This window comes from Pelodiscus sinensis, chromosome 1, assembly GCF_049634645.1.
Source record: "Pelodiscus sinensis isolate JC-2024 chromosome 1, ASM4963464v1, whole genome shotgun sequence".
NCBI lineage: Eukaryota > Metazoa > Chordata > Testudines > Trionychidae > Pelodiscus > Pelodiscus sinensis.
This window is the reverse complement of record NC_134711.1, coordinates 68,499,744-68,525,994: the sequence shown is the minus strand read 5'-3', so window position 1 is coordinate 68,525,994 and position 26,251 is coordinate 68,499,744. Positions and strand designations below refer to the sequence as shown.

General features: G+C 44.1%; 1 protein-coding gene across 4 annotated transcripts in view; it reads right to left on the bottom strand.

The window, feature by feature from the left end:
* ZDHHC17 (zDHHC palmitoyltransferase 17) overlaps positions 1-26,251 on the bottom strand; it is a 123,517-nt gene that overhangs the window by 72,828 nt on the left and 24,438 nt on the right. For all 4 annotated transcript variants that reach the window (XR_012904821.1, XR_012904822.1, XM_075932172.1 and 1 more), the window contains exons 2-6: positions 13,946-14,049; positions 9,747-9,869; positions 6,265-6,342; positions 4,313-4,457; positions 485-549 (exon numbers count right to left, since the gene is read on the bottom strand). Coding sequence is in view for 2 of the 4 variants with exons in the window: in XM_075932172.1 (XP_075788287.1) it covers positions 485-549; positions 4,313-4,457; positions 6,265-6,342; positions 9,747-9,869; positions 13,946-14,049 (515 nt within the window). In the remaining 2 variants the exon portion in view is untranslated. The remainder of the gene's footprint in view (positions 1-484; positions 550-4,312; positions 4,458-6,264; positions 6,343-9,746; positions 9,870-13,945; positions 14,050-26,251) is intronic.

Below are 26,251 nucleotides of genomic sequence, written 5' to 3'. Positions count from 1 at the left end.
TCTAGTGGTAAGCATTAATGGTCATATTTGCTGTCTCTGGAAAAAAAAATCTTTTGAATTGAATGGAATCTGCACAGGGCTATCTAACAATGTCTTGTATATGATAGTAGATCACATTTTCAAATAAATTCTTATTTTCCCATGTATCACAGAAAAAATGACAGTATCATTACAAACATGTAATATCATGCAAATGCTTATGTATTTGATGCACAACAGTAAGGGTACCAAACATTTCTCACCCTTCATCATACAACTCTTTTAGAAAGAGAAGCAGAGGAGGGAGAAGAAAACATAGTAATACTGTTAGGCAAATAATGTCCTGTCTTCTTCATTAATTATAATAAATCAGACAGATTATTGCATGTTTGATGGCACTATGGGAATAATTTAGCTAGCTAAAGATAGTGACTTGTGTGTCCTATGTTATATTGTTTGAGCAAGGCTAAGTGCTTTGAACAAGTCTGTATTAGGAGTTAATTACCTATGTGTTCTGTAAGCTGCCCACATTAAAGGTGTCATTCCATTTTGATCCATCATATCTACATCCTGAGAAAAAGAAAAGCATTACTCAGATAAGTAAAAAATACTTAAGTTTCACTATATAATAAGAATACAGCATCTGCCATGCTGGATCAGATACTAGTCATTTAAATTTGATATCCAATCCACATAACCCCATAGACAGGACACCAGTGATATGAACTGCAGTGTGCACCAAAGTGTTGTGCAATAATTGCCCCACATAAACTCTGCTAGTGCAAACAAAACAATACCTAAGTTTCCATTAGGAATTTTAAAAAGCGTTTCAATAGCCACGTAAGCATTGAAAATTTCAGCAGTTACACAAGTAGCAGCAGCAGCGCCAGCCTTAGGCCGATGAGCCTGAATTGGGCCCTGTGCCTAATGGGGCCCCACATCCTGAAGCCAGAAGTATGCTGGGCACGCTGCGGGAGGGGGCGTTGGCCCCGGAGAAGGAGTGCAGCGGCTGGCTGTGCCGCAGGAGGTGTGAGTTGAGCACAGGGTTTGCCTATGCTGTGGTGTGTGTGTGCGCGCGTGTGTTCGCTACCTCCAGAGTTTGGCACAGGAGGTAGCTGTTGCTCAACCGAAATTGCTGCGAAATTGTTCGAATTGGGCCCCGCACTTCCTAAAGCCAGCCCTGAGCGGCAGTATCCTGTGCATACTGTGAGCCTGCGTATTAAGGATGTTAAGTAATGGTTAATTTGCTAGTTGAGTAGTCGATGGAATTTCCATTGACTACTCAACTAGTTGATAGGCACTTCCGCATTCCTCCTTTGAAGTGTACAAGAGCTGTGCAGGGTAGTGGTGCCAACAGAGTCGATATATATAAAACAGTAAAGCACAAAGAGGAGCTTTCTGCCCCCCAGCAGACCAGGGAGACGCGGAGCAAAGCCACAGAGGACGCGGGCAGCGGGACCGTGGCGCGTCTCAGCGGTCCCGCCACCCGCGTCTCCCTGGTCTGCTGGGGGGGGGGGGGCGCAGCTAGTGCGCGCCCCCCAGCAGACCAGGCTTTTCTCGCTGACACCTGGGGTAGAGCAGCTGGGGGGCTCCCGGGTTGGTCCCACAGCGCAAAGGGTCGGCACTACCAGACCAACCCAGCAGCACTCCAGCTGCTCTGCCCCAGGCGTGTCCGATTCAGCCGCTGCTGGTCAGTTTCAACAGCGGCTGAATCTGGACGCCTAGGACAGAGCAGCTGGGGCGCTGCTGGGTTGGTCCCCACAGCGCCGCACCTCGGCACTGCGGGGACCAACCTGGCAGCACCCCAGCTGCTCTACCCCAGGTGTCTCCAAGTCAGCTGCTGCTGAAACTGATCAGCGGCTGATTCCAGGAAGCCCGGGGCAAAGCAGCTCTGCCTCGGGCTTCCTGTAGTCAGCCGCTGGTCAGTTTCAGCAGTGGCTGAATCGGGGACACCCGGGGTACCCGACTTACGTACAAATTCAACTTAAGAACAAACCTACAGTCCCTATCTTGTACGTAATCCGGGGACTGCCTGTATGAAATAAACCTATATAGAAACATGAGCTTGAAGATACAATAGCGCCATCTGCTGTTCCATCTAAGCTACTTTATAAATAAACCAAATATGCAATATACTGCCAATTGTCCACATCGCATCAAGGACACAGATTTCCTCTGGATAAACTAGAGTGCAAATAATCGAAGGTAGAAGCCATCCAGCAGTGGAATAGTCTCCCCCTGCAACTAGCTGGAGTCTTGTCATCCTCCTCTGCACAGTCCTGGCCAGGAGCCTCTGCTCTGCTCCTCTTCACTCTCTCATTTCACTGACCTTGGGGCTGCAGAGAGTTACCTGAACTAGTGATGGCTGGATGACACTCAATCTCTGCAGGGACAAAGCCTCAACTCTGCTCTGCCCACCAATCTCTGCATTTTATGCCCTCAGGGATTGAGTGTCACTGACTCTGCAGTAGTGCAGGAGCCCTCTGCAGTTCTGATGTTATGGCCCTACTCACTCACTCCCATGGTAACAGGACTGAATGCGGTTCCCTATCTGCTGCAGAAGCCATTCAGCAGCAGTGTGGCCTCCCTCATGGCTGGGGACTCATCCCGAACCTTGCAGTCCAGTTCAGGAGTCTCGGCTCTATTAGCCAAACATCCACATTACCATTAGATGACTAGGAAGGAGTGCAAACAACACACAGGTTTGGATAATAGAGTTTTGGATAAACAGGAACACAGTATGTAAATTTACAAGGTGAAAGCAGTCAGAAAGCAAGAATAAAGTTATGCCTGGATAATCATTGACTACTACATACCATTTACCAGGAACATACTGTTTTTATTACACAGTATGCTAATTAGGCATGTTAAAATGCTGATTATTTTGTAATTTTTGGTAAAATATTGGTAAATTTTCAGTAGTTACATATTTACACATGGAGAGAGGGAGAGACTGGCTCCTGTTGCTGGCCCCCCCCAATGTGGGGGACCAGCAGCAGCAATCCCGCACATGGGCAGGAGTGGAATCCTGCATAATGCGTTAAACTGTTAAACCCAAGGTTTAACCAGCTAACTTATTAACTGGGATTTTATATCCCATGGGCTGATACATGCCAAGCAGGAACGGGAAGATTGTTTTATTAATTGTTTGGCTGAGTTGTAGACTTAAAGGTATACAGCGGTGGTGGACAATAAATTTCGACCGGGGGCCACTTCAAAAATTTCTGAAGTGGCCCTGGGCCATCCCAGAAGGGGCGGGGCCAGGACACTTCCATGCTTCCCCACCCACAGACCCTGAACAGGCACCTGTGCCCCTGGAAGTGGGAGGAGACTTCACATGCTGTCCCCACGTCAATCAGGGCCTGGAGAGGGTGAGCAGTGACGTCTCTCGCTCCCTGCCCTCCCCATTTCCCCCCAAGAGAGCACCACACTTAGAGCTGAGCAACAGCTGGCGGTAGACTTCAAGTGCTAAGCCCCTTGCAGAATGGGAGGAAACTTCACATGCTCCCCCCGCCAATCGGAGGGAGTGCGTGAAGTCTCCTCCCACCCTGCCTCCGTCCTGCAAACAGCGTGCGGAGCTTAGAAGCACTGTGCCCCTTGCAGGGCGGGAGAAGACTTTGTACACGCCCCTCCACCTCTAGGCCAATCAGGGCTTAAGGGTGGGGGGAGCACACAAAGTCTCCTCCTACCCTGTCAGGAGCGCACAGTACTTCTAAGTGCCATGAACTCCTTGCAGGGTGAGGACAGGGAGGGAGGAGACTTCTCGGGCTTCCCCCTGCCCCCAGGCCCTGATTAGTCTGGGGTGAGGGAAGCAGCAGGTCCTCTGCCAGCCAGATCAACTTGCTTGGCAGGCCGGATCCAGCCTGCAGAGGCCATTTTTCCCACCTCTGGCGTACAACGAGCTAACACAAAAATGTTTAGTTTCATATATCACCATGCCTCTTCTGTCTTGCTTGCTGTTACCATGAGGTTTCAATGATCTGGAGATTTGTGTCTGAACAATTAAAATATACTTAATTGGAATTGTATTCAATGAAAGTAAGAAAAGAAATGAATAAATACACTGACATTTACACATATTATATTGGCCATTAGACACATGTGAACTAAAGTCAAAGTATTCACACAATTGCTAACAGACATTAGATGCTTCAATTAAAATGCAGTCATCTAAAAATGCAACACACAACAATATAAAAAGATACGACAGTTTCCAAAATAACATAATATTAATTACTGAAATTATAAGCATAATTTGTAATTGTTTTCTTACTAATGAAATAATCTGTTTAGGAGCCTAAAATTACATGTTGTAATCAATACTTCAGTTTACCTGTCCCTTTGCTATCAGGTAAGCAACAATAGAAGTATGCCCGAACTGGGCAGCCAAGTGAATACAGCTGCATCCTTCCCCATCAATTAGTGACGGATCTGCACCATACTTCATCAGTTGTACAACCATGGATAAGTGACCCTGTCTAAACAGAACAGTGAACACAAATACAGCTAGTTAATTTTATATATATATATATATATATATATATATATATATATATAAAACATTTGGTAACATATTTGGATAGGAAAAATGTTTAATTCAGACATTTTTAATTAAACAATTAAGACACGAATGATGTAACTCTAAAGCTTAAAACAGTATTTCCTTTGAAAATTGAAATTATGCATCTAATTCTGTAAATATTATGACCAATTAAATATGAGTTAATTTTATATTTTTGTTTTTTAAAAATTTTATACAGATTTTCTTTTTTACAGGGAGGAGATGCAATGTATCCTTCTAATGGGGGGAAGGGGAAATGTGCTACTTGGAAACGGATACTTTCCCATTTCTCACCATTTTTGTGATAAGGTGCCAAATATGCACAGTTGTCAATTTGTGCACAGCTATGACACCACAAAACAATCCTCTCTGGTTAATCAAAATATGGCTTTGGTCAACTGGCATTCAAAATAATAGTCAAATATTCTCTGAACCTGAATTAATTTAGAACAGTAACAATCCGTTTAATTGTTTACCTTATAATACGTACATAGTCAAATATGCTCTTTAACCCAAAGGAATAAATTAGTTTTAATATTTAAAACTAAGCCTAACAGATTAGCCTAATGAGTGGTTTTTTCACTCTGAAGTAACAACATAATTTAATTACTTAAATGTTCCAAAGACCAGTATCCGAGGCCTCCTTTTTGCAGTGCACAATTATGAATATTAGTACATATACATTTCCTTCCCCGTTCATTTCTATTCTATTGTATCCAAGGAGTAACCACTAGAAGAAAGTTGTCTATCCTGTACTGTACACATGTGTATCCACCCCTTTTTTACTTTGACAATATCCTACATAATAATTTTGATCTCTCCTATCACCTGACTCATATCTTCCACTTCTGTATTTCTAGACCCCTCCAATCCTGAAAGGCAAGATTCCCAGATCAATAGGAGAGAGAACTACAAAGCAACCACTGACTCCAATTTATGTAAAATGTATATACTTTCTTAACATAGTGATCAGCCTCATCTTCATCTGAAACTAGTAAACCGGCCAATAGATTAACTGTATGCCCATGTCCTTGTAGGCCAAACATATAATGTACAGGTTGTACCTACCTCTCTGATCCATTCCCCTCAAGACCTAACTCATCCTGAACCAGGATATATGCTGGAGGGAAGATCAATGTTGGCCCCTTTGCTGTCACCGGCTGCAGTGCTCCGCTCCAGTGGCAGTAGAAGGGCCGGCATTAACCAAGTGGGAACTGGTGACGGAGGGTGGCTCAGAAGAAGAGGCAGGGTGGCTGTGGCTAGGGGTCAGGAGTGGGTATGCACTAAGTTCCATGGCTGCCGGGCTGCACTCCCGGCTCTTGGGCTCCACAGCCACACTGCCTCTTCCCTGAAGTGTCCCTGCTTTTCCCCCCTCTCTCCCTGAGCTTGACTGCTGTAAATGAGATATCTGTGGTACTCTGGAAGCTCTGGGACGGTAGCGGAGGAATTGCTCAGCTTGGGGGTCCAGCTTTTCCCCATGAGCACTCCAGCCTGGAAGCATCCATAGGGCGCTGAAACAGAAATGTTGCCAGATTACCGAAATCTGGACTATAAAGGTCCTACCTGTACTCAGTTACGACCAGCAACCTAGTTTCTCAAGATCATTCTTGCATGAAAGCACCCCAAATTCCCATAATACAAACATATAAAGGAATTTCACTCCAATAAAGAAACTACTTTCTAATTAAACTGGGAGTAAAGAAAATGCAAAATTGTGTCCCCACCTTGTTGCCCAGTGAAGTGGGGTGGAATTTAAATCTCCTCCCAACTGATCAACAATAGCACCCTTTGATATGTAGAATCTAAAAACAAAATGAAACATATATTTAACCTAGATTCTTTAGATTACAATCATAAACATGAAATATAAGTGACAAATATTTAATTAAAAAGATATATTTAAGATGCTTTTTAAAAAAAATTCCAATTACCCTATAACAAATCTCCTCCTTGAAACTGCCAGTCTTACATTTTTGATGCACACAGGCTTTTTATTGGTCTAATTCCATTTTAACATTTTTATTAACAGAATGATTGCTAATTTAGCTATCACTATATTCACTTAAAAGATTTATATTATTAAAATTGAAAAATATTTTTCAACTAAGTTATAAGAAAGTAAATTTGATGGACTAAAGAACTTTTATGGAAAACAGACAAAAATATTTGCAGAATTTTAGTGCAGCTTAAATATAGTTTTAGACCATTCAATTTTGGAGCATGTTTTATCACTGGAATGTCCCTACAGAAATCACTGTTCCAAGAATGAATGTTTCTGTTATGCCTTTAACCAAGTGTAGAGACTTAACATGCTTCTCAATTACCCTTATTAGACCAGGACAAATAACAGATACTTTAATTTCTATCCAGTCGTTTTTAATTTTTTGAAAAACATTTTCAAGAATACCAACCACCTGTAAGACAAATTGAATTATCCACATTTAATCTGTAGCAATTCATATTTATAACATATGTGCAGTTTTTGTGAGATGAGATAATTATTTTCTCTACTGAAGTATGCTTTTCCTTAAGAGATTAAATTGTAAAATGATGAAGTTAGCTAGCAAAAAAAAATTTTTAACACGTCTTGCCAGAAACCTTAATATAGTTTCTTCAATGCAGGTCAATGGAAATATCTGTAAATTAAGGCTGAATCTATATGCAAAATTTGGTCTCAGATCAAGATTTCAGGCACCCTAAAATGTGGAGGTGTTATATCCAAGTTTCTTAGCTCAGCCCAGTATATAGCAAGAAACCAGATGTAAAATTCAGATCTGTACTCCAAAACAACCCTCCAAACCATTATTAATATGGTAGATGTTCATTCTGGTTCATTACCATCTTACTTTTCAATAAATTATTTTGCTAGCATGTCGTGTATGAAGTAATCATATGATAAGAGCACAAAACACCAAGTTACACAAACATCTACAACAGAAGAAACATTAAGAATATTGAGTCTGTTTTAAATTCTAGATGCCAACAAAGAAGTTATATATCAGTAACTGTTTCCCTCTTTCACAGTGAGTAAGGCCTGAATGCAACCTTAGAAGTGACATAATTACAGAGTTAACATTTGCTTTTAAGTTAATAAACGGGAGCAAATGCATAATCAAACTGAGTTTTTTATAGACAAGTTTGCAGGTGAATTTAGTGGGAGATGTGGGAGTTTCTAGAGCTTATGGAGGTGAGTGAATAATTACACTAGCCAGAAATTAGTTCTTACCTACATCACTTCTATACTTAAATCCCTCACAAGGGAACTATGACTACTTGGGGAGGAAAGAATAGTTCTGTTTCAGTGCTCATTCAGTCTTTGGACTCTATTAAGAATAGCGCCAATTGAGAGTGGAGTATTTGTAATACAAGCACGTCATTAAAGACATCAACCATGATCAACGCCTTGTATTTACTGAATGAATAAGAGAACACAAGTAAGATTACAAGATTACATTTTACCAACTGCTTTCACAAAACACTGTACCTTTTTAATGAAGAAATATAAATACCAGACAAGAATACATATATTTTAGTGATTTAAGTTGTTTAAAACATCTTTGACATTCCAGCCACTGCTATTGTCAGATAAGCCAGAAGGAGAAGGAAAATTAGAGGTATGAAGAAAGGAAGAAGAACAGGAAAAAGACAAAACTCTCACTCAGAGTTCTGATTGCCTGAAGAATCCATGTACCTTACATTTTGTTATCAACTGGGTACAGAGATGCTCCCTCAAAATGATAGGGAAAGGTGGACTACTGCCTGCCTTTTATCTAATAAAATGAAGATATCCATGTACTTGAATTTAGAGATATGGCCATAATCAATGCTATCCTTTTAAACTTTTCTATGACAGTGTAAAAGGAGATTAGTTGCCTTTGCCAAGAGAACTGCAACACCACTTATTTTTCCTGTCTTGCAAGACTAATGACTAACATTCTTCCATGTCTGTATGTCACCTTTAGTGGTTCTGCATAATGGAAAGCAAAATGAACTGCAATAAGAAAAGAGTGCCCTTAAAAAGCAAATAAAGGCAACCATCGTCGCCTGGGAATAGAAAACAACCAGGTCTGGTGGCCAAAGAACCTGTAATAACAGATGGGACCTAAAGACTAAAGACCTAGAGAACCTCTTTGTGCCTAATTTTTGTCTTTTCATATATGGTTGTGTAGTGGCTGCACATGCACTTTAGAAGTAGATCTACTTTGAAATCTGCACTCTGGGTCATTGAACTGGATTAAGTACTCTACCCCCACCTCCTCCTTTATAAGAAACCCCACCAAAGATTGCCAGGGTTTTAAATCAAGATTCAATTTATATTATGTGAAAGGAAAGAGATTATAACATTACTTAGGCCATGTTTTCACTAGACATAAGATCCATCTTTCGGAGTTGGATTTAGCAATTCTAGATAAGACTCACTGAAATTGAACTCAGAGGGTGCCCTTTCTCGCTGCCAGTACTCCTGCTTGTGTGAGGAGTAAGGCTTCCAACTACGGGAACAGTGGAGCAACGCAAAACAAGGTACATCAACTCCAGCTACGTAATTAACATACCTGGAGTTGCATATCTTGATTCAACATTCCCTATGAGTATAGATCTGGCCTTACTGTAGTCTCTGTGGTTCAAAAAAATTTAAAGAATTTTTTATTTGGTCATCATTTCTTGTATTCCATAAGACAAAAAACCCTGTGAAAAGGGAATATTTAAGTTCTTTTTTTGTATTAGATCAAAGGGACTTTACCTTAGTTGCCTAGAAAATTCACTACCTTCTTCCATAAGATTCCTTTTTCTCATGGAGGAGAATTTAATATTCACAAAAGAATGAGATATTTCAAGGTCTCTGGCTGCATGATCTGTTCTTCTGTATCATCTTCCGAAAATTAGAAGTGCCATTCAGACCTGAGAATTTTGCAGTAGCCTTTCTGCATTTCAAATATTCCAGCTGAATACTGTTCTGAAAGGTTTAACTGACCTGAAACAGGCTTGGCCTTGCTGCTAGGCATTTAACAAGTCTTATTCTTGGACATTATAGCATCCCAGAGATTCTGCAAAATATCTAAATTGCAGTTTCTGGCTTTTATTTCCAATTTTAAGGCTAAAAAATTAGGTGGTTTAAAAAGGAACTGTAAAGACTATTTAGCATTATAAACACACACAGAAATTGCTTGCAGACATTACTGATGTTTAGCTATGCATTAACACATACTTCACCAGATCTATCCTGTTGTTGATTGCAGCCCAATGGAGAAGTGTAACATTTTCTTTGTCTGGCTGCCGTACATCATAACCTGCTTCCACCAATTCTCTACACCGTTCATATATTCCATACCTGGAAGAAGAAATAAAATTCCAATTGCAGGCAAAAAAATATCAATATGGAGGGAAACAATCAGGAACTCAGATACCACAGAGAGAAGCATAATACAAGAAACTTTCTTTGTGTGCTTAGATGTTCTGTTATTTCCATGTAGACTACCGAACTTTTAGCATATGGTAGCAGGGTACATGTGGAGAGTTAGCATGCTGTACATTTACACCCTGATTTTCCATACACTAAGTCACATGTATAGACAAGTCCAAAGTCCAAATAACCATGCTATGCAAGTGTATGTATGCAATTGTGTGTTACAGAAATCTGGAGAGCAGCACCTGTAATGCATCCAAGGCATACCATTGAATTCACCTTCGCTAGGGGATTGGGACCTAAATCCTCAGGCATAGGAATACATGTCAATGTATAAGCCTCTTTTGTACACAACCATTTTGATAATGTTTGAAAAAGAGATTGTTTGACTTTTGTATAAATCAACATAAAATACGAAAAGATTAGAAGAAATTCTAAATTGTTTAGTCCCATTGAAATAACTAAAGCCCTTTTTGCATTTAATATATGTAATCTATTTTCACCTGCATGTCCATGCAGTCTGATGGGAGGAAAAAGCGAGAGTACTGAATGATTCAGGTGAAACTCGGTCAATACTTTATGTATAAACCTGGGGTGGGGGACATAGCACAACCTTAACTTTATAGAATACCATAAATGGCAGGCCAGCCATTCAGTCTGCCAGTGCAGCCCATATAAAAGTACAATTCTGTTTCTGAATGCAGAACCCATGACATCAAAGATGGGATGAGACATCTCCTCTTCCATTACCAAGGGAATTTTAATAGTAGTTGTCATTCTGTCATCTATTTCATCTATTTCATAAAGTAATTCAGTGTTTCTCAGAGTGGGCTGTGGGCCTGCTCTGGGAAAGCCACTAGCAGGCTCACACTGTTTTGTTTAACTAAAGGGTCTGTAGCCACAGAGCCTTGCGGCTCCCATTGGCTCTGGTTCACCATTTCCAGCCATGAGGCAGCAGCAGCCCCTGTCTGCGGGGGAACTTGAGCTCCTCATGTACAGAGGCTGCTCCGACATGCCACGGAGCAGCCTTTATCTGCAGTGGAATACAGAAGCAGCAGCATGGAGGAGGGGAGAGGCAGCAAGAGGTGAGCAGTCATCTCAGAGGAGCCAGGATGCATGGAGAGCCAGCTTAAATTCTGGCTTCCTGCATGTAACGACTCCCACCTGTGCCCCTCATCCTCCAAGATGCTGCCTCTCTGTTAGAAGCAGCAACGCAAAGGTGGGGGTATACAGTTCTGCGGGATCCAGTCCTCACGGGGAGCTGGCTGAAAGCTGGCTCCCCATGGACACCGTTTTCCCCAACTTGCTGCCTCTGTACAGGTGGAGAGGGAATGCGTGTAGTCATTTGGATAAAACAGTAAGCCCAGACTCATCAGTTAATCATTTAAACAATTGTGTGCTAACATCCCTAGAAAGACTCACCATCACAACAGTGGGGTGGGTTTTTTTTGCAGTATAAATGTGTCCTATGTTAATTATATCTTATAAATATTGATCACTGAAAATTATATTGTGATTATCTGTAGGAAACCTATAGACATTATTCTGATGACGGTAACACTAATACAAGTTGTCAATGATGATTTTATCAGCAAGCCTAATACTAGTTAGAGACTAATCTGATAGATGTAATCCATGCAACATCATTTATTTGCCTACCATTCTGCAATTGCAGAATCTCTCTTCAGGCACTAAGTCCAGAAGCACAGATTTTCAGACTTCCACAACTATAAAATCACTAACTAGTCCAAGAATAAGGCAAATTAAAGGTTAAACCAGTCACAAAAAGAATAGTTTCAATACATTTACAATATCCAGTGAAGTCACAGATGATGGATGGATGATTGTGAAAACTGTAAGTCAGCCAGGCCTCAGGATGCTAAAGTTACATCTCCATATCAAAAGGATTTAAATTACAGCTGCAATCTATAGTAAAACAAGATGGTATTTTTAATCGTGAGCCTAGATTTATTGATTAATCCTAACGACTACATGCACAACAAAGGCAGCAAGGGTGGGGGAGACAGGAGCCAGTGCCCATGGCAAGCAGGCTTGAACCCTACAGAGCCACTTGCACCCCACCTCCCACCTCTGCACTGCTACCTCTAATAGAGAGGCAGCAGTGCAGAGGGTGGGAGGAGCCAGGCAAGAGCCATTACACTTTTAAGCCAGCTCTCCACACATACTGGCTCCACAGAGACGCCTGCCCCCCTCTTTTACTCTCTCCCCCTCCCTGCCTCTATATCCCACCACAGACACAGGCTGCTCCATGGGATGGTGACGTAGCCACTATCCGCAGGGAGCTCAGGCCCCCATGTGGACAGGAACTGCTCTGCATGATCCCTTGCAGACAGGCTCCTGCTTGCCACCCTACTGCCACCTCTGATACAGAGACAGCAGCGTTGGGTAACAGGGGGCTCCCCAGGAGCGGTGCTGGGAGCACACTGGCTGCTCGCCCCACCATGGGGGACTATCAAATAACTGTGTAAGATTCGATGAGATTACATGTTTATTTAAGAAATGCGTGGTGAGGCTTTTTGGCCTCAACAGGCTGCAGGCAGCCAGCCGCCATCTTACCTCCCTGCACAGGCCCGGACAGCTCCCCTGCAGAACCCGGTAAGCACTAGGGTTGCCAAACTGCCTTCATATTGAGACGGACAGCCTGGGATTTTCACCTTCTGGCTGGGAAAAAAAAATCAGAAAATACAGGACATTTTAGGTGTCCGGTATTTTCTGATTATTTTTTTTTAACCAGACAGGAGGCAAAAATACCGGACTGTCCGGTTCAATACCGGACTCCTGGCAACCCTAGTATCCCCTCTCCCCAACCCATCCAGGTCACAGCTCCCTCCCAGACCCTGCACCTCCTCCTGTACCCCTCCCCCAGGCCAGAATCCTTTCCTATGCACATACCCCTCCCTGATCCTGCACCCCATTCTCCTGTCCCACATCACTACCCAAACCCTCTGAACCCCTTCCTCCAGGTCACAACTCCCTCCCAGATCCTGCACCCCCTCCTACACCACTCCCTCTCGCCAGAGTCTTCTTCGGGACCCTTCACCCAAAGACCCTACCCCACATCATAACCCTCTCCTTCACCTGAACTCCCTCTCAGACCCCACACTCCCTCCTGAATCTCAGTCCAGTCTATACCATGCTCCCTTCTACCCCACCTGCCAACCCAAACCTGTGCCCCCTCCACAGAAGTGAGGCCCCTAACCACTGTCCAAAATCTTGGAGTGGCCTTTCATTAAAAAAATATTGCCACCTCTGTCTCAGACCATTCACAAAACAATTTTATAATATGTCATTTGCACTCAGATATTATGGTTATGAAAGTCATATATACTCCTGAATTGCAGGAGGATCAATCAGCCTCTTCTGCTACTTTCTGAATTGCATATTAACATAAAATAAGAAACTGATTAATCTCTAAATTATCTTTATTTTATGTAAATTAACCCCTATATAAAATACACTTACCCCATTAGTACAATCACAATGATTAAGCTCTACTGTACCACTTATTTACAGTTCAGTGAAACTGTAGACTTAAGAGGTGATCAGGGGAATCCAATTTATGCACTCTAACTGTGCTCCAATGGTCTTAACACTTAAAATCAAATAAGCATTTTGTAACTGTGTGATCCAGCCCACACGGTAGTTTATTTGTATTTTAAAACATAAGGAACAGCCTTAACAGAAAGAAAAACTAATCTCAGAAAGCATTTAATCTCTTCTCTATCATCCACTCCAGCAATAATCTAAATCTCAATACTCTGCAGAAATATTTCTGTATATTTTCATAAAGCATAAATTTCCCTCCAAAGCATTTTAATTCAATTTTCAAATCCTATCCTATAATCCATCAGCTGTTTCCGAGAACAAAAAACATAAATTATTCATTCAAAATATATGCAACTAAAAGAGATTTTCATTTTACCTTCATTCCAGTAGTGAGGATATTGACAAGTTTAAAACTACAAAAACAACACACTTACTGTGTCGCTTTGACAATGTCCCATGTGCTGTAATCATCAATGTGGCTTTTCCGTCCAAGAGAATCACTGTATCCAAGGTTATAATGGCCTTGGGGCTTGATTTCCTACAAAATGGAAATCTGCTATTAGGACATGAGATTCAGGTTTACTTCTAGAATTTTTAGAACATTAGTAACTGAACAGAATTTATTTAAAAATATTTTCATATGAATACAACAATATTATATCCAGTTGAACACAAAATAAAATAACTTAAATTTGACCAGGCTATATGGTCAAAACTGTTTAAATATTATGAAATATAGCATAGCATTCTTTAATAAATACATTTTCAACCCAAAGACGACAACATCTGTAACAACTGCCATATTTCACTCCACAGATGATGCCTATTATTTGTGTAGTAGTAAAGTGCTTTTGGGATACTATTATGGTGACTATAAGCTAGGGATGTTAAAAGCAGTTAATTCAATAGTCAAGTAACCTCATGAAATTCTACCAGTTAGTCGATATTCTATAGATCCTGGGGGCAGCCACTGTATCAGAGGCAGCAGCACTGGGTGCCAGGCGAGAGTAGGTCTGCAAGTGGAGCCATTTAAAAAACCAGCTCCCCCTCACAGACCGGCTGCCTGTCACCCTGTGCTGCTGCTTCTGAGAAAGAGGCAGCAGCATAGGGTGGCAGTAGTTCCTGAGCTCCTGGACCCAGCATGAGCCAGGACTGAGCTGGGCTGCCTGCCCACCCAGCTCCTAATATACTTTAAGTGCAGAGCCATAGTAGGGGTAGGTCCCAGACTCGTCACAAGCGAGGCTGCTGGTCAGCCTGCTAAAAAATTTACTGGCAGGGAGAGGGGGTGAGGGAAATGCACATAGTTTATAGCATTAACCTATAAAATACTGCTTATCAGTTAATCGAATATACTATTACATCCCTGCTATAAGCTAGTTTCCATAGCCTATAGCAACTCTCTGACCATAACTAGGAATTTATCAAATTGGCAATAATCAAGTTTCAAGATTCTGTGACACACAAAATACCCCATTAGCAACATTTTATTCTGAACACGTAATATGGAAAAGAAAAAATAAATCAAATTTCCTCACCTTACTTCAGTGGGGGGAGGTAGGAAAGATGGGGGTTGGGAGGGGTGCCTGAGTACATAGGGGGCTGCAAGGAAGCAGAGCAATGCAGCAGCCTCTGTTCTGCTCCGCCACCATCTCCCAGGCCAACCTCATGACAGCAAAAAGCAGAGAGCCCCTGCCCAGACTTGCAGGCTCGCTTTGGAGATGGCGGTGGAGCAGAACAGTATGTTGCATTGTTCTACTTCTCCACAGCTTCTGTCGCTGCAATGAGTGTGGGGGCACCAGACAGTGTTCCCTCTAACATTTTCCATTCTTGAGTGATTGAATTGTCTTTTGGGTGGGGTGAAATTTTATTGTGCAACACCAATATTGAGGTAGTGTGTGGATACGCACAACTAGTACAAACAAAAAAATCTATATATACACTGTAAAACTCCAATTGTCCGGCATTCAGTGGTCCGGCACTCCTGATAGTTTGGTACCAACTGGACCCCCGGAAGAGCTCTGGCCAGACGGACAATTGGAGCTGCTCTGCCCCCGGCTTCCCCAAGTCCGCAGCTGGTCAGTTTCAGCAGCGGCTGACTTGGGGAAGCCGGGGGCAGAGCAGCTGGGGTGCTGCCGGGTTGGTCCCACAGCACCGCCCTCTCCCACGCTGCGCAGTTCCCCGCCAACCCCCTCCACCCCCACCCCAGACCCTCATAGCCCCCCTTCCGGTACTCCGGCATATCTGATAATCCGGCACCCCCTGGGTCCTAAAGGTGCCAGATTATCGGAAGTTTACTATAAATATATATTTGAAACAGTCCATAGGTGTAGAAGAAAATATATTAAAACAAGGGATAATTAACAAGGAGCAATGCTAATGATGTTTATTTAATATGAAATCAAATAAAAAGAAAATTAACACTATCCTTGGAGCATATGAATTATCATCCTAACAACTCAAGCTAGTAAACCCACCAAAATGCATATTATCCACACATAGCTCAGCTTTAAGATGCTAAACCAATCTATGAGTCAACAGTAATAGTCATGCTCTCCTTCCAAATATTAATACAATATTTTCCAACACTAAAAAAGTGAGTAAAAGGCATTCACTCAGACTTATACAGTTTCTATGGGGAAGGTTTAGGATCCATATTATACAAATACAAGTGAAACAGACCTGTAAAAGTTTACAGAGAAAAGTTTTCCTGGTTTGAAACTTTCACCAATTCAAAGTTGTGTGTGTCACCAACTCAAAGAGTAGAAACCCCAGACCAAATTAACACATGGGTTCAGAGTTTGTAGACAGATCCATGTTTCAAAGAGCTTGCAAATAAGGTTTCACCCTATAAAACAACTAACATCACACCTGGTACTTGCTACTTCTGACTCCTTAGAGCCAGAACTCTACCAGATAGCAAAGATCTTGACTTAATATAATACTAATTAATACATGATAAATTGTAACACAAGATTCAAAAAATCATTAAGATCAGAGTTTTACATATCTACAACTCTCCAAAGAAATTCTGTTAAAATAATCCTTTTCTTTCTTACCGTAAGCCATTAACACCTAGGTAAACTTTGCTTGAAATGTAATCATGCAAATGTCCTGGAACGCGCACACACACAACACACACCCCTCCCAGCCCAGGAGGCTGGAGGAAAGTGCTGGGTTTCTGTCTCTACCTCTTCCTCTCCCCCCCTCTCCAGGTTTCCCAGTCAGAAAATGGGACTCTCCAAACTCCCGTACCCTCTAACTCTCTCCAGCCACTTACTCCCACACTCCTCCTCATCTCCCCAAACTCCCCTACCCTACAACTCCCTTCCCCCACCACTTAATCCCTCCTTCCCTCCTCATCTCCCCTGCCTACCTGCTCTCGCAGCTCCTCCATTTCTTGCAGCAGCTGCTGCTGCTCAGCAAGATGGCCCTTCCCCCAGCCAGTTATCTGAGTTCCTTGTGCAAGAGCTCTCAGTCTCTGGGTGGGGCTCATTAAACAGCTGCAGAGCTGTGTGGCTTACAGAAAACCTTGGTGCCTGACCCACTGTCAGTCCCAGCCCACTCAGGGACCTGCAAGCTAACCTGAGTATGGAGGACCATTCCATTCATAGGATGGTTGGGACAGCCGTCATGGAGCCTCCCCAAAGTTCCAGGCCCAGGGTGGCCACGCTATGGTCAGGACAGCTCTGCACACACATTCACCAGCAAGGGCACTGAGCTAGCAGCCAGAAGCCGCTCTAGCTGAGGGAGAGAGTAAATTGCCCTGTGTGGCAGACGGGGCCAGGGGACATGAGGGGCCCACTGGCCCACTAGGAGGATTTTAGAACTGGCACTGACCCTAAGGTAAATTGAGTTTGAGACCACCCGATTTAGCACATATGTTTAAGTCACGGACCATGTTTTTCCTCTAAGGTACAGTGCCCAAATTGTTAACATGCTAACAAACGTTAGCTGTAGACTGTCTCAACCATTAATCACTTCAGTTACATCATTATGGAACTTCTCTTTACATGAAGATTTTGTTCTCCCTCATCACTATAGTTCTTCAGGGTCATACATGAACTTATGCTCATCCTCATCAGCACATTAAACTTGAATAAGCAAAAATAATATTTAGTAGTCCAAACCAAACAAAAAGATTGCTTTTCTCTCTCTAAGTTATAAATTACGTAACATTTTAAAGGAAAGATTAAATGTCAGTTATCTCATTTAGAAATATAGTTTATTACAACTCACAGTGAAGTAAAAAGATTGCTGAACACCTAGATAATACAGAAGAAGTGATTCTTTTCAGCAAGTCTGCAGGTATAATGGGCTCAATGAAGCAAAAAACAAGTTTCATAAACACCTTCAACTATTTCCTATTTGGAGAAGAAAATATCTTCCCTTATAGCATCTTAGGAATCCTTTGTTTATAATTTTGCATCTGCTCCCTTTCTGAAGCAGAGTTTGAAATGGGTAATTGTTTGCTCACTCACCACATTTCAATAGGTCTCAACATCTTAGTATTCACAGCTAACTAAAGATTTTGGAAGTCAGTTAAATTAAGAAGGGAACTGTACCCTAGGGAAGTGAAAGGTTAACTGGTAAGCACCGCCCTTAAAGATTCTGGTTAACCATTAACCAGTGGGGGCTGCGGCAGCTCCCCAGCTGCCACAGGAAGGCATCTGCACCAGCACCATGGGGGGAGACTACTATTTACAGGGCCTGCTATGGTCATCTGGAGCAGCCCCTGTTCACGGTGGGGATGGGCACCCCATAGGCTCTGTTCATGGGGAATCTGGGTGACGTCCGGAGCCTAGGCAACCCACAAGCAGGGACTGTTCCATCCACACATAATATTTAACTGGTTAACCAATTAAACAGGATTTTACATCCCTACAAATGGTCAGTCGTAGCCCTACTTCCCTCCCAAAAAAGAATCAATGAGCTGAACCCATGTTAAAAAGAGCATGTCCAATCTGCTTTAATAATAGTTTAACCATAAAAAGAAACCAGCATCTTCAGAAATAACTTAATTTCTGAATACTGAATGATAATATTTTTCCTCATTGTTAATCTAGTATCTAATGAAACAGGTTGGAAATGGATTATCAATCTCTTATAGTGAGTTTATGGGACAATGCTACAAATGCCATGGCAGCCACTAGCATCAGGCTCAATTACTCACATAGTTCTTTTAAACTTTTAAAACAAACAAAACATCCCAGTTTATTCTTGATAAACGTTCCTTTAGTCAGTGATCTTTCAGATTGTTGGGATGAATGAATGTGGTTGTACTTAACAGTGTTTTAATTAATATTAACACTTGCTTAACATAGTCACAACAGAATTTCACCCAGACATTCTGCATCAAGCCCAAAAACCTCATCTTGAACCAGAGCATATCTTTCAGAAGATAAATATCAGAAGAACTGGAGGGAAAACATGAAATAAATAAGTTCCTGATCCCACTTCTATGAAAATGTATCCATGTGTCCCACCACAAAAGCATAACACCTGCAGCAAATTTTGTTACTTTGCCTTGGTAGAAATAAGTCTCACCTTAGGTCACGGTCACCTAATTTACTCAACTACCTGGGATTGCCATGAAGCAAGATTTAGGCCACAATTTCTGGAAAAGCCATGCAAATCAGCTAAGTCAGGATAGGGAAATCCGCAGGGGATTTAAATATCCCCTGCGGATTTAAATAAACATGTCTGCTGCTTTTTTTCCGGCTTGGGGAAAAGCCGGAAAAAAAGCGTCTAGACTGGCGCGATCCTCCGGAATAAAGCCCTTTTCTGGAGGATCTCTTATGAATTTCCCTATCCTGACTTACCTGATTTGCATGGCTTTTCCGGAAATTGTGGCCAGTGTAGACGTAGCCAACGTGTCAATTCACCCTGTAGGCAGAAATTCTCTAGTTTTGCTCTCTTTCTGCAGGTGAATGATTTGGAAATTTTGAGCAAATTTTTTCCTCTCGCAACAGGATGGCAAACATTTTCCATTACAGAAATTATTGAAAGGATTTAAAAAAAAAAACCACCACCAGCTCTAGCACTGAAACGATGGGAGATACAAAACTCAAATTTTACTTAGGGAGTTCCATAATAAAGATGAATACTTTTGAGTGAATTATTTAGTCACAAGCCACTAGAACAGTGGTCTCCAACCTTTTTATGCCCAAGATCACTTTTTAAATGTCAGAACAAGCCAAGATCTACCTCATCCTTCCCCCAAGACTCCATCCCTTCCTTGAAGCCCCGCCCTCTCTGTTCTCCTCCTCTCCATCATTTGCTGTCCCCAGCCCTTATACACTTTTAAGATATGGCTACACTGCCGCTTTTTTTTTCCCTCCAATTCTTCTGTAGGAAGAGGTTTTTCCAACATTGGGCCAAATGTCAGAAAAACTCCTTCTTTTGGAAGCCCGCTTATTCCTCGTGGAACAAGGAATACAGGGGTTGCCGAAAGAGCATGTTTGCTCTTTTGCTAAAAAAAAAAATCGGAAGAACAAACGCATCCCTGGACACAGAAGAGTTTTTCCAGGATAGCCCAGAAAAACTCATAGTCTAGCCGTACCCTCACTGGGTTGAGACAGAATCCCCTGGGTGTGGGAAGGGGTGAAAGGTGCAAGCTCTGGGAGGGAATCTGGATACAGGAGGATGTAGAGAAGGGGATGCTGGCTTGGGGACGGGGCTCCAGGCTGGGGAGTGTTTAGGTCAGGTGGAGGGTTGGGGTGCTGAGCAAGCCACAGGCTTATGGATGTGAGTGTGCAGGAGTTTGGGTTGAGGTGTGTGAGAGGCTAAGGGCAGGGAGTATGATGGGCTCAGGACCCAGATTTGCAGTGTGTGGATGATGCAGAAATGTTGTGGCAGAAGACTGAGGATGTGGGGGTGAAGAAGTCTGGGGATGAGAGGCGCTCAGGACAGGTGGTTCCAGTGTATGATAGGCTCAAATTTGAGGTCGGGGGGGGGGGGGTGGTACAGGAGTGTTATGATGCTGCAGCCAGATGTGGGTTTGGCCCCAATTGGGGTTTGTTGGCCAGGCTTCATTTTTAAATAAAATTTTATGTCAAACACAAAAAGTTTCAGCATTGTCTTTATTTATGAGAAGGGTGGGGAACCTGTTTTGAAACAGGGGTCACTGACCCACAGAAAAGTCAGCTGGGGCCTCACAAGTGAGATGCAAAAACAAAAAAACAAAAACCGCCTCCAAAACCCTCCAAGCCTCACTAATGTGGCCCCAACTGTGCTGGTGGGAGCAGGGGACATGGTACTGGGGAAGGGTACTAGTGGGTGCTGGGGTAAGGACAGGGTGCCAGTGGGGGCAGGGGACAGGTGATGGGGCAGGTAGCAAGCTGCCAGTGGGAGCTGAAGCAGGGAACAGGTTGTTGCAGGAGGGGAAAGGGTGCTGGTGGGGGCAGGAAATCCCCGGCACTCTCATCTTCCCGGGGCTCCTACCCTCTTCCCCCCTGCAAAGGAAGCACATCCTGGCACACGCTTCCTCCGGGGACTGCTACCCCCTCTCCCAGGGGAAGCACGTCCCAGTGCACGCCTCCTCCAGGGACTCCCAACCCTCCTACCTACCCTCAACTCCCCTCCCCCCCCCCCCCCCCCCCGCGTGCAAGAAGTCCCTGGCATGCCACAGACCTGGGTTCTGGTGCTGTGCCAGTTGTTTGGGGGAGGGGGAACAGCCAGCGCACTTCCTGAAACCCCGGAAGTGGTGCGCAGCTGCCGGGCTTCTGTCCACCCTGCAGGAAGCCGGCACTACTTCCATTGTCACTGAAGGTAGATAGTGGGGCTTCTTTGGGGTGGGGAAAAATGGGAGGGTCCCAAACACCTCACGATCTACTGGTCAGGTCCTCCCGATCGACCAGTCAATTGCGATCAACAGGTTGGTGACCACGTCACTAGAAAAAAATGTACTTTGCACATGCATGGTACAAGAGATACTACTTTTACCACACAATGAATATTCAGAGAAGCTGAATATACAGAACTTCTTAGCTTCCTGGATTATTCCAAAAACTGCCAAGGTAATTTTCAAAAGTTTTATGGTAATGCCAAACTGTGTTGCAATCTAGTAGATTATCAATCAAGCTGATAACAAAAGTCAGTATCAATTTGCCCCAGCTCTGAGCAAGGATTGCCAACTTTCTAATCATACCAAACCGTTGCCTCTCCCTCATCCTACCTTTTGCCCCATAATCTTCATCACCAGAAGTTACAGATCCAGCACTCAGGGTGGGGGCAGCGTACAGAGCTCCCTAACCCCTGTATCTAAAAGCCAGACCTGATGGCCACTTCCAGGAGTCATGTAGAACCAGGACAAGCAGGGAGTCTGCCTTAGCCTTGCTGCACACCAACTAGACTTTAGTAGCCTGTTTAGTGGTGATGACTGGAGCAGCTAGTGCCCCTTTTTGATTGAGCACTCCAGGCAAAAACCATACACCTGCCAACCCTATTTTGGGCAATAAAGGTTAGTATAGGAGTTATTGTCCCAAAATGTACAGGACAAATACGGGAGTGTGATGGATCATCCAAAATAGACAAAGTTCAGAGGGGCCAAGCAGGCCATTTAACTTCCCAGGCTGCACCTGGAATAGGAGTCAGGGAGCAGGGAATTATTAAATGAAGCTCAGCTAGACAGAAATGCGGGAGGATGGTTTCTGTATAAAGCCCAGGAACTGAAAGCAGAAAGGGAGTTCAATGAAGTAGTCCCTGGGGGGGAAAGGAGATGGTTTTGGAGCTAGAGAGATAGGCTGCCTGCAATTACTCGCTGGAATGAGGGAGCTTGAACTGGCAAAGCCAAGAAATGGGGAGAGCTGGAAAGGCAGGAAACAAGAAAGGCAGCAAGGTGTGGGATACGGCAGACCCTGACTATTGGCCCAAATTCCTCTACCAGCCTTTGGGAAAGTGGTGCAGACCAGACAGCAGAAAGCAGGCTGACTTGAACACATCTCTTTAGAAGGCTTTGATACCTAGGAAGGGGAGAACCCCAATGACCTGGCCAGAGGCCCAAGTCACTAAGAGGAAGCTGCCAGTCCTGAAGCAAGAGGAGCTGCAGGATGAAAGAAGACAAGTTGAAAGACATATAGAAGGGCATAACACCTGGAACGAAATAAGCACCAATTGCATCCAAGAGAAAGCTTTAAGAGACACATAAGAGGCACTAAAAGACCGTATTTAAAACCGATACTTTAATAATTCATAAACCAAACCATATGAGATAAGGAAATTACTTACCTTGGTGTAGTAACGATGGTTCTTCGAGACGTATCCTCCCGTGGGTGCTCCACTGTAGCTGGGCACATCCCGGCACCACTGATTGGAGTTTTGAGCAGCAGTAGTCAGCCGGACCACACACACGCATGGTCAGCGCCTCACAGAGTTCATGCCCTTTTGCACATGTGCACGGTCCGGCTCCCGCCAATTCCTCCTCCACCCAAGTGTCTGAAAAAGACTAAGAGGAAGAACAGGAGACTCCGGAGGGGGGAGGAGGACAGGTAGCAGAGCACCTATGGGGACATACATCTTGAAGAACCGTCATTTCTGCACTAAAGTAACTTCTTCCTCCTCTTCGAGTTATGTCTCCGTGGGTGCTCCACTGTAAGTGACCGTGTAGCAGTACTCAAGAATACCAGGGAGGTGGGTTCCGGAGTCATGGTCTATTTGATGTTGCTGAGGGTAGTGAAGTGTCCGCAGCCAACTGGTGCACAATTGCGTAGAGTTTCATGAAAGTGTCACTGTCTTTCCTATGGCTGGTCGAAATCATGTTTCTGTCGTCTATTGTACAGGTAGTCATGGCAGAAGGCAGTGGCCCCACGGTGATACAGAGGCAGGTGCATATCTGGGCGAGCTACAGCCAGAAGGAGACCATCGCCTAGAACGTGACTGTTGGTGATGATAATAGCTGGAGTAGTAAAGTGTACGGTTGCAATGATAACCGTATTGGTAATGTGATCTCCTAGGTGAGGAACATCTTGGAGAATATGCACCCCCTTGCTCTTCCCAATACGAAGCGTGCGGGGACAGTGTGAGTAAATGAGGAGGTATTACAGACTCTCTAGACGATGGTGGCGGGGAAAGAGAAAAGTGCTTCGTATGGTGACAAGAATCTCTTCAGGGTACCACAAGAAATGTGGATAGAGATCTTCAATGTGATGAGTATGGAAAAGCCTGCCATTCTGCTTGAAGGTGTGCAGGACCGGTGACCTCGGTGCCGGTGGAGGTGGTGTTGGTGCCGGTGAGAATGTAGGAGAAATGGAACTCGGGCTCCCATATCTGTTCGTCTTTACAGGGGCTTTCTTCGGTGCTGAGAAAGCATCAGTCCTCCCCGGTGTTGGGTTGGATTGTCACCTGTGCTCCAGAGCTGCAAGTGCCAGCGGTTCCACAGTGGCCGGTGCCGGGGTCTTGGCAAATGGGGCTGATGGTGCAGACATCGAACTTGGTACTGTCAGACCCTGTGGTGTCAGCACTGAAAGTGCTGTCTTTTTTGTTTTTTTGACTGGAACCACCTTTGAACGTGAAGAGGCAGTGTCAGGCGTCCCGGGCTTCTCTCCGGTGCTTACCCTGCTCAGCGGGACTGGTGGGAAGGAACTTGCTGGCGAAGCCCATGTCTTTTTTGCTAGAGATGACCCTGGAGAGGACGCACTCCGTTTTTGTGTGGTAGCAGGGTCAGCGGGAGCCATGGATGCAGAGTCTGATGGCTGGAACACTTTGTCAAACAGAATCATCCGGAGGCGCATTTCTCTATCATGCTGGGCCCTCGCTGTTAATTTTGAACAGTGAGAGCATTTCTGAGGCACATGAGCCTCAACCACGCAGCAAATACATGAAAAATGGCTGTCTGAGGCCGGCATGCGTTCGCGACACGTGTCGCACTTCTTAAAACCAGGAGAACCTGACATCTTTGATTTGATCTTAAGTCTTTTCATTTTGGGAGTGATGGGGGGTTTGAGGCCTGAAAAGGGCCGGCAACAACGAAGAAGGTTTTTTTTCTTTGTTTTTGTTTTTTTTTTTTAAACGTGCTACGAACTAAGAACTATAACTATTAACTACAAACTGACTAGTATTAACTATAACAACTAACTAGTAACTCTGTTTTCCTGATTAGACAAAGTTGAAGAGAGGAGCTCGCTCCGTCTGCGGCCGAGAGGAATTGGCGGGAGCTGGATCACGTGAGCATGCAAAAGGGCATGAATGCTGCGAGGCGCCAGCTGACTACTGCTTCTCAAAACTCCAATCTGTGGCTCCGGGACGAGTCCAACACCTACAGTGGAGCACTAAGGGGACATCACTCGAAGAATTACTACATTTGTGTTTCCTATAGAACTTCCTTGTTCCACAGGGCAAACAGTCCAGAATGCTTGGGGGAGGGGAGGATAGGAAAAGAGTAAGAGCTTAGTCACTGTATTCTATGTCTAATGTTTTTTAAACTTTCCACATTGGTCAGAATGATAACATGACAAGAATACAATTCCTTGGTTCCTTCAACGCCATTCTGAAGACAAAGGATGTAAACTTATAAAGAATCTATGAAATAAAGTTGGCCTCATTTATAATGGTGGTATACATTAGCAAACAACTTGTGCCCAAATCATCAACATGGAGCATGTTTTCCTATTTCATACTCACACTAACTTGTACGTTGGTAGGCCTTTCAACATTCCATTAGCCAGAAAGTTAAGCAGGAAAATGATATCCTAGTGCTAATTTTCCATCTATGCAAGAGCCTTGTCCTAATAATAGCAGCATGACATCTATTGCGAAAGCAAATGAGGATCAGGCATAGTAAAGCTGATGCTCTAGGAGTTTGGGAAGGGAGCTACATTACATCTGCAAAAGAGGAAGTACAGGCAGTCCCCGGGTTACGTACAAGATAGGGACTATAGGTTTGTTCTTAAGTTGAATTTGTATGTAAGTCAGAACTGGCTCCAGATTCAGCCGCTGCTGAAACTGATCAGTGGCTGACTACAGGAAGCCCTAGGCAGAGTTGCTCTGCCCCTGGCTTCCTGGAATCAGCCGCTGATCAGTTTCAACAGCGGCTGAATCTGGAGCCTGGGACAGAACAGCTGGGGCACTGCCGGGTAGGTCCCCGCAGAACCAACCTGGCAGCACCCCAGCTGCTCTACCCCAGGCGTCCCGCAACAAAAGCCTGGTCTGCTGGGGGGGGGGGGGGGGGCGCACTAGCTGCGCCCCCTCTCCCCCCAGCAGACCAGGGAGACCCAAGCAAAGCCGCGGAGGCGCAGAGGTCCCGCCGCCTCTGCGGCTTTGCTCCTGTCTCCCTGCTGTGCTGGGAGAGTCCCCCCCCAGCACAGCAGGGAGACCTGAGCAAAGCCGCACAGGCGGCGGGACTCCTCTGCCCGTGCGGCTTTGCTCCTTTGCCCCGGAGCAAAGCCGCACAGGCGGCGGGGTCCCCCGCCTCTGTGGCTTTGCTCCTGCCTCCCTGCTGTGCTGGGGGGGAGTGCTGGCAAAAGACCAGCTTGGCTTAACAAGGAGATCTTGCATGATCTCAAAATCAAAAAGGAGTCCTATAAAAAAATGGAAACTAGGACAAATAACAAAGGATGAATATAGGCAAGCAACACGGGAATGCAGGGGCAAGATTAGAAAGGCAAAGGCACAAAATGAGATCAAACTAGCTACAGGCATAAAGGGAAACAAGAAGACCTTTTATAAATACATTAGAAGCAAGAGGAAGACCAAGGACAGGGTAGGCCCACTGCTCAGTGAGGAGGGAGAAGCAGTAACAGGAAACT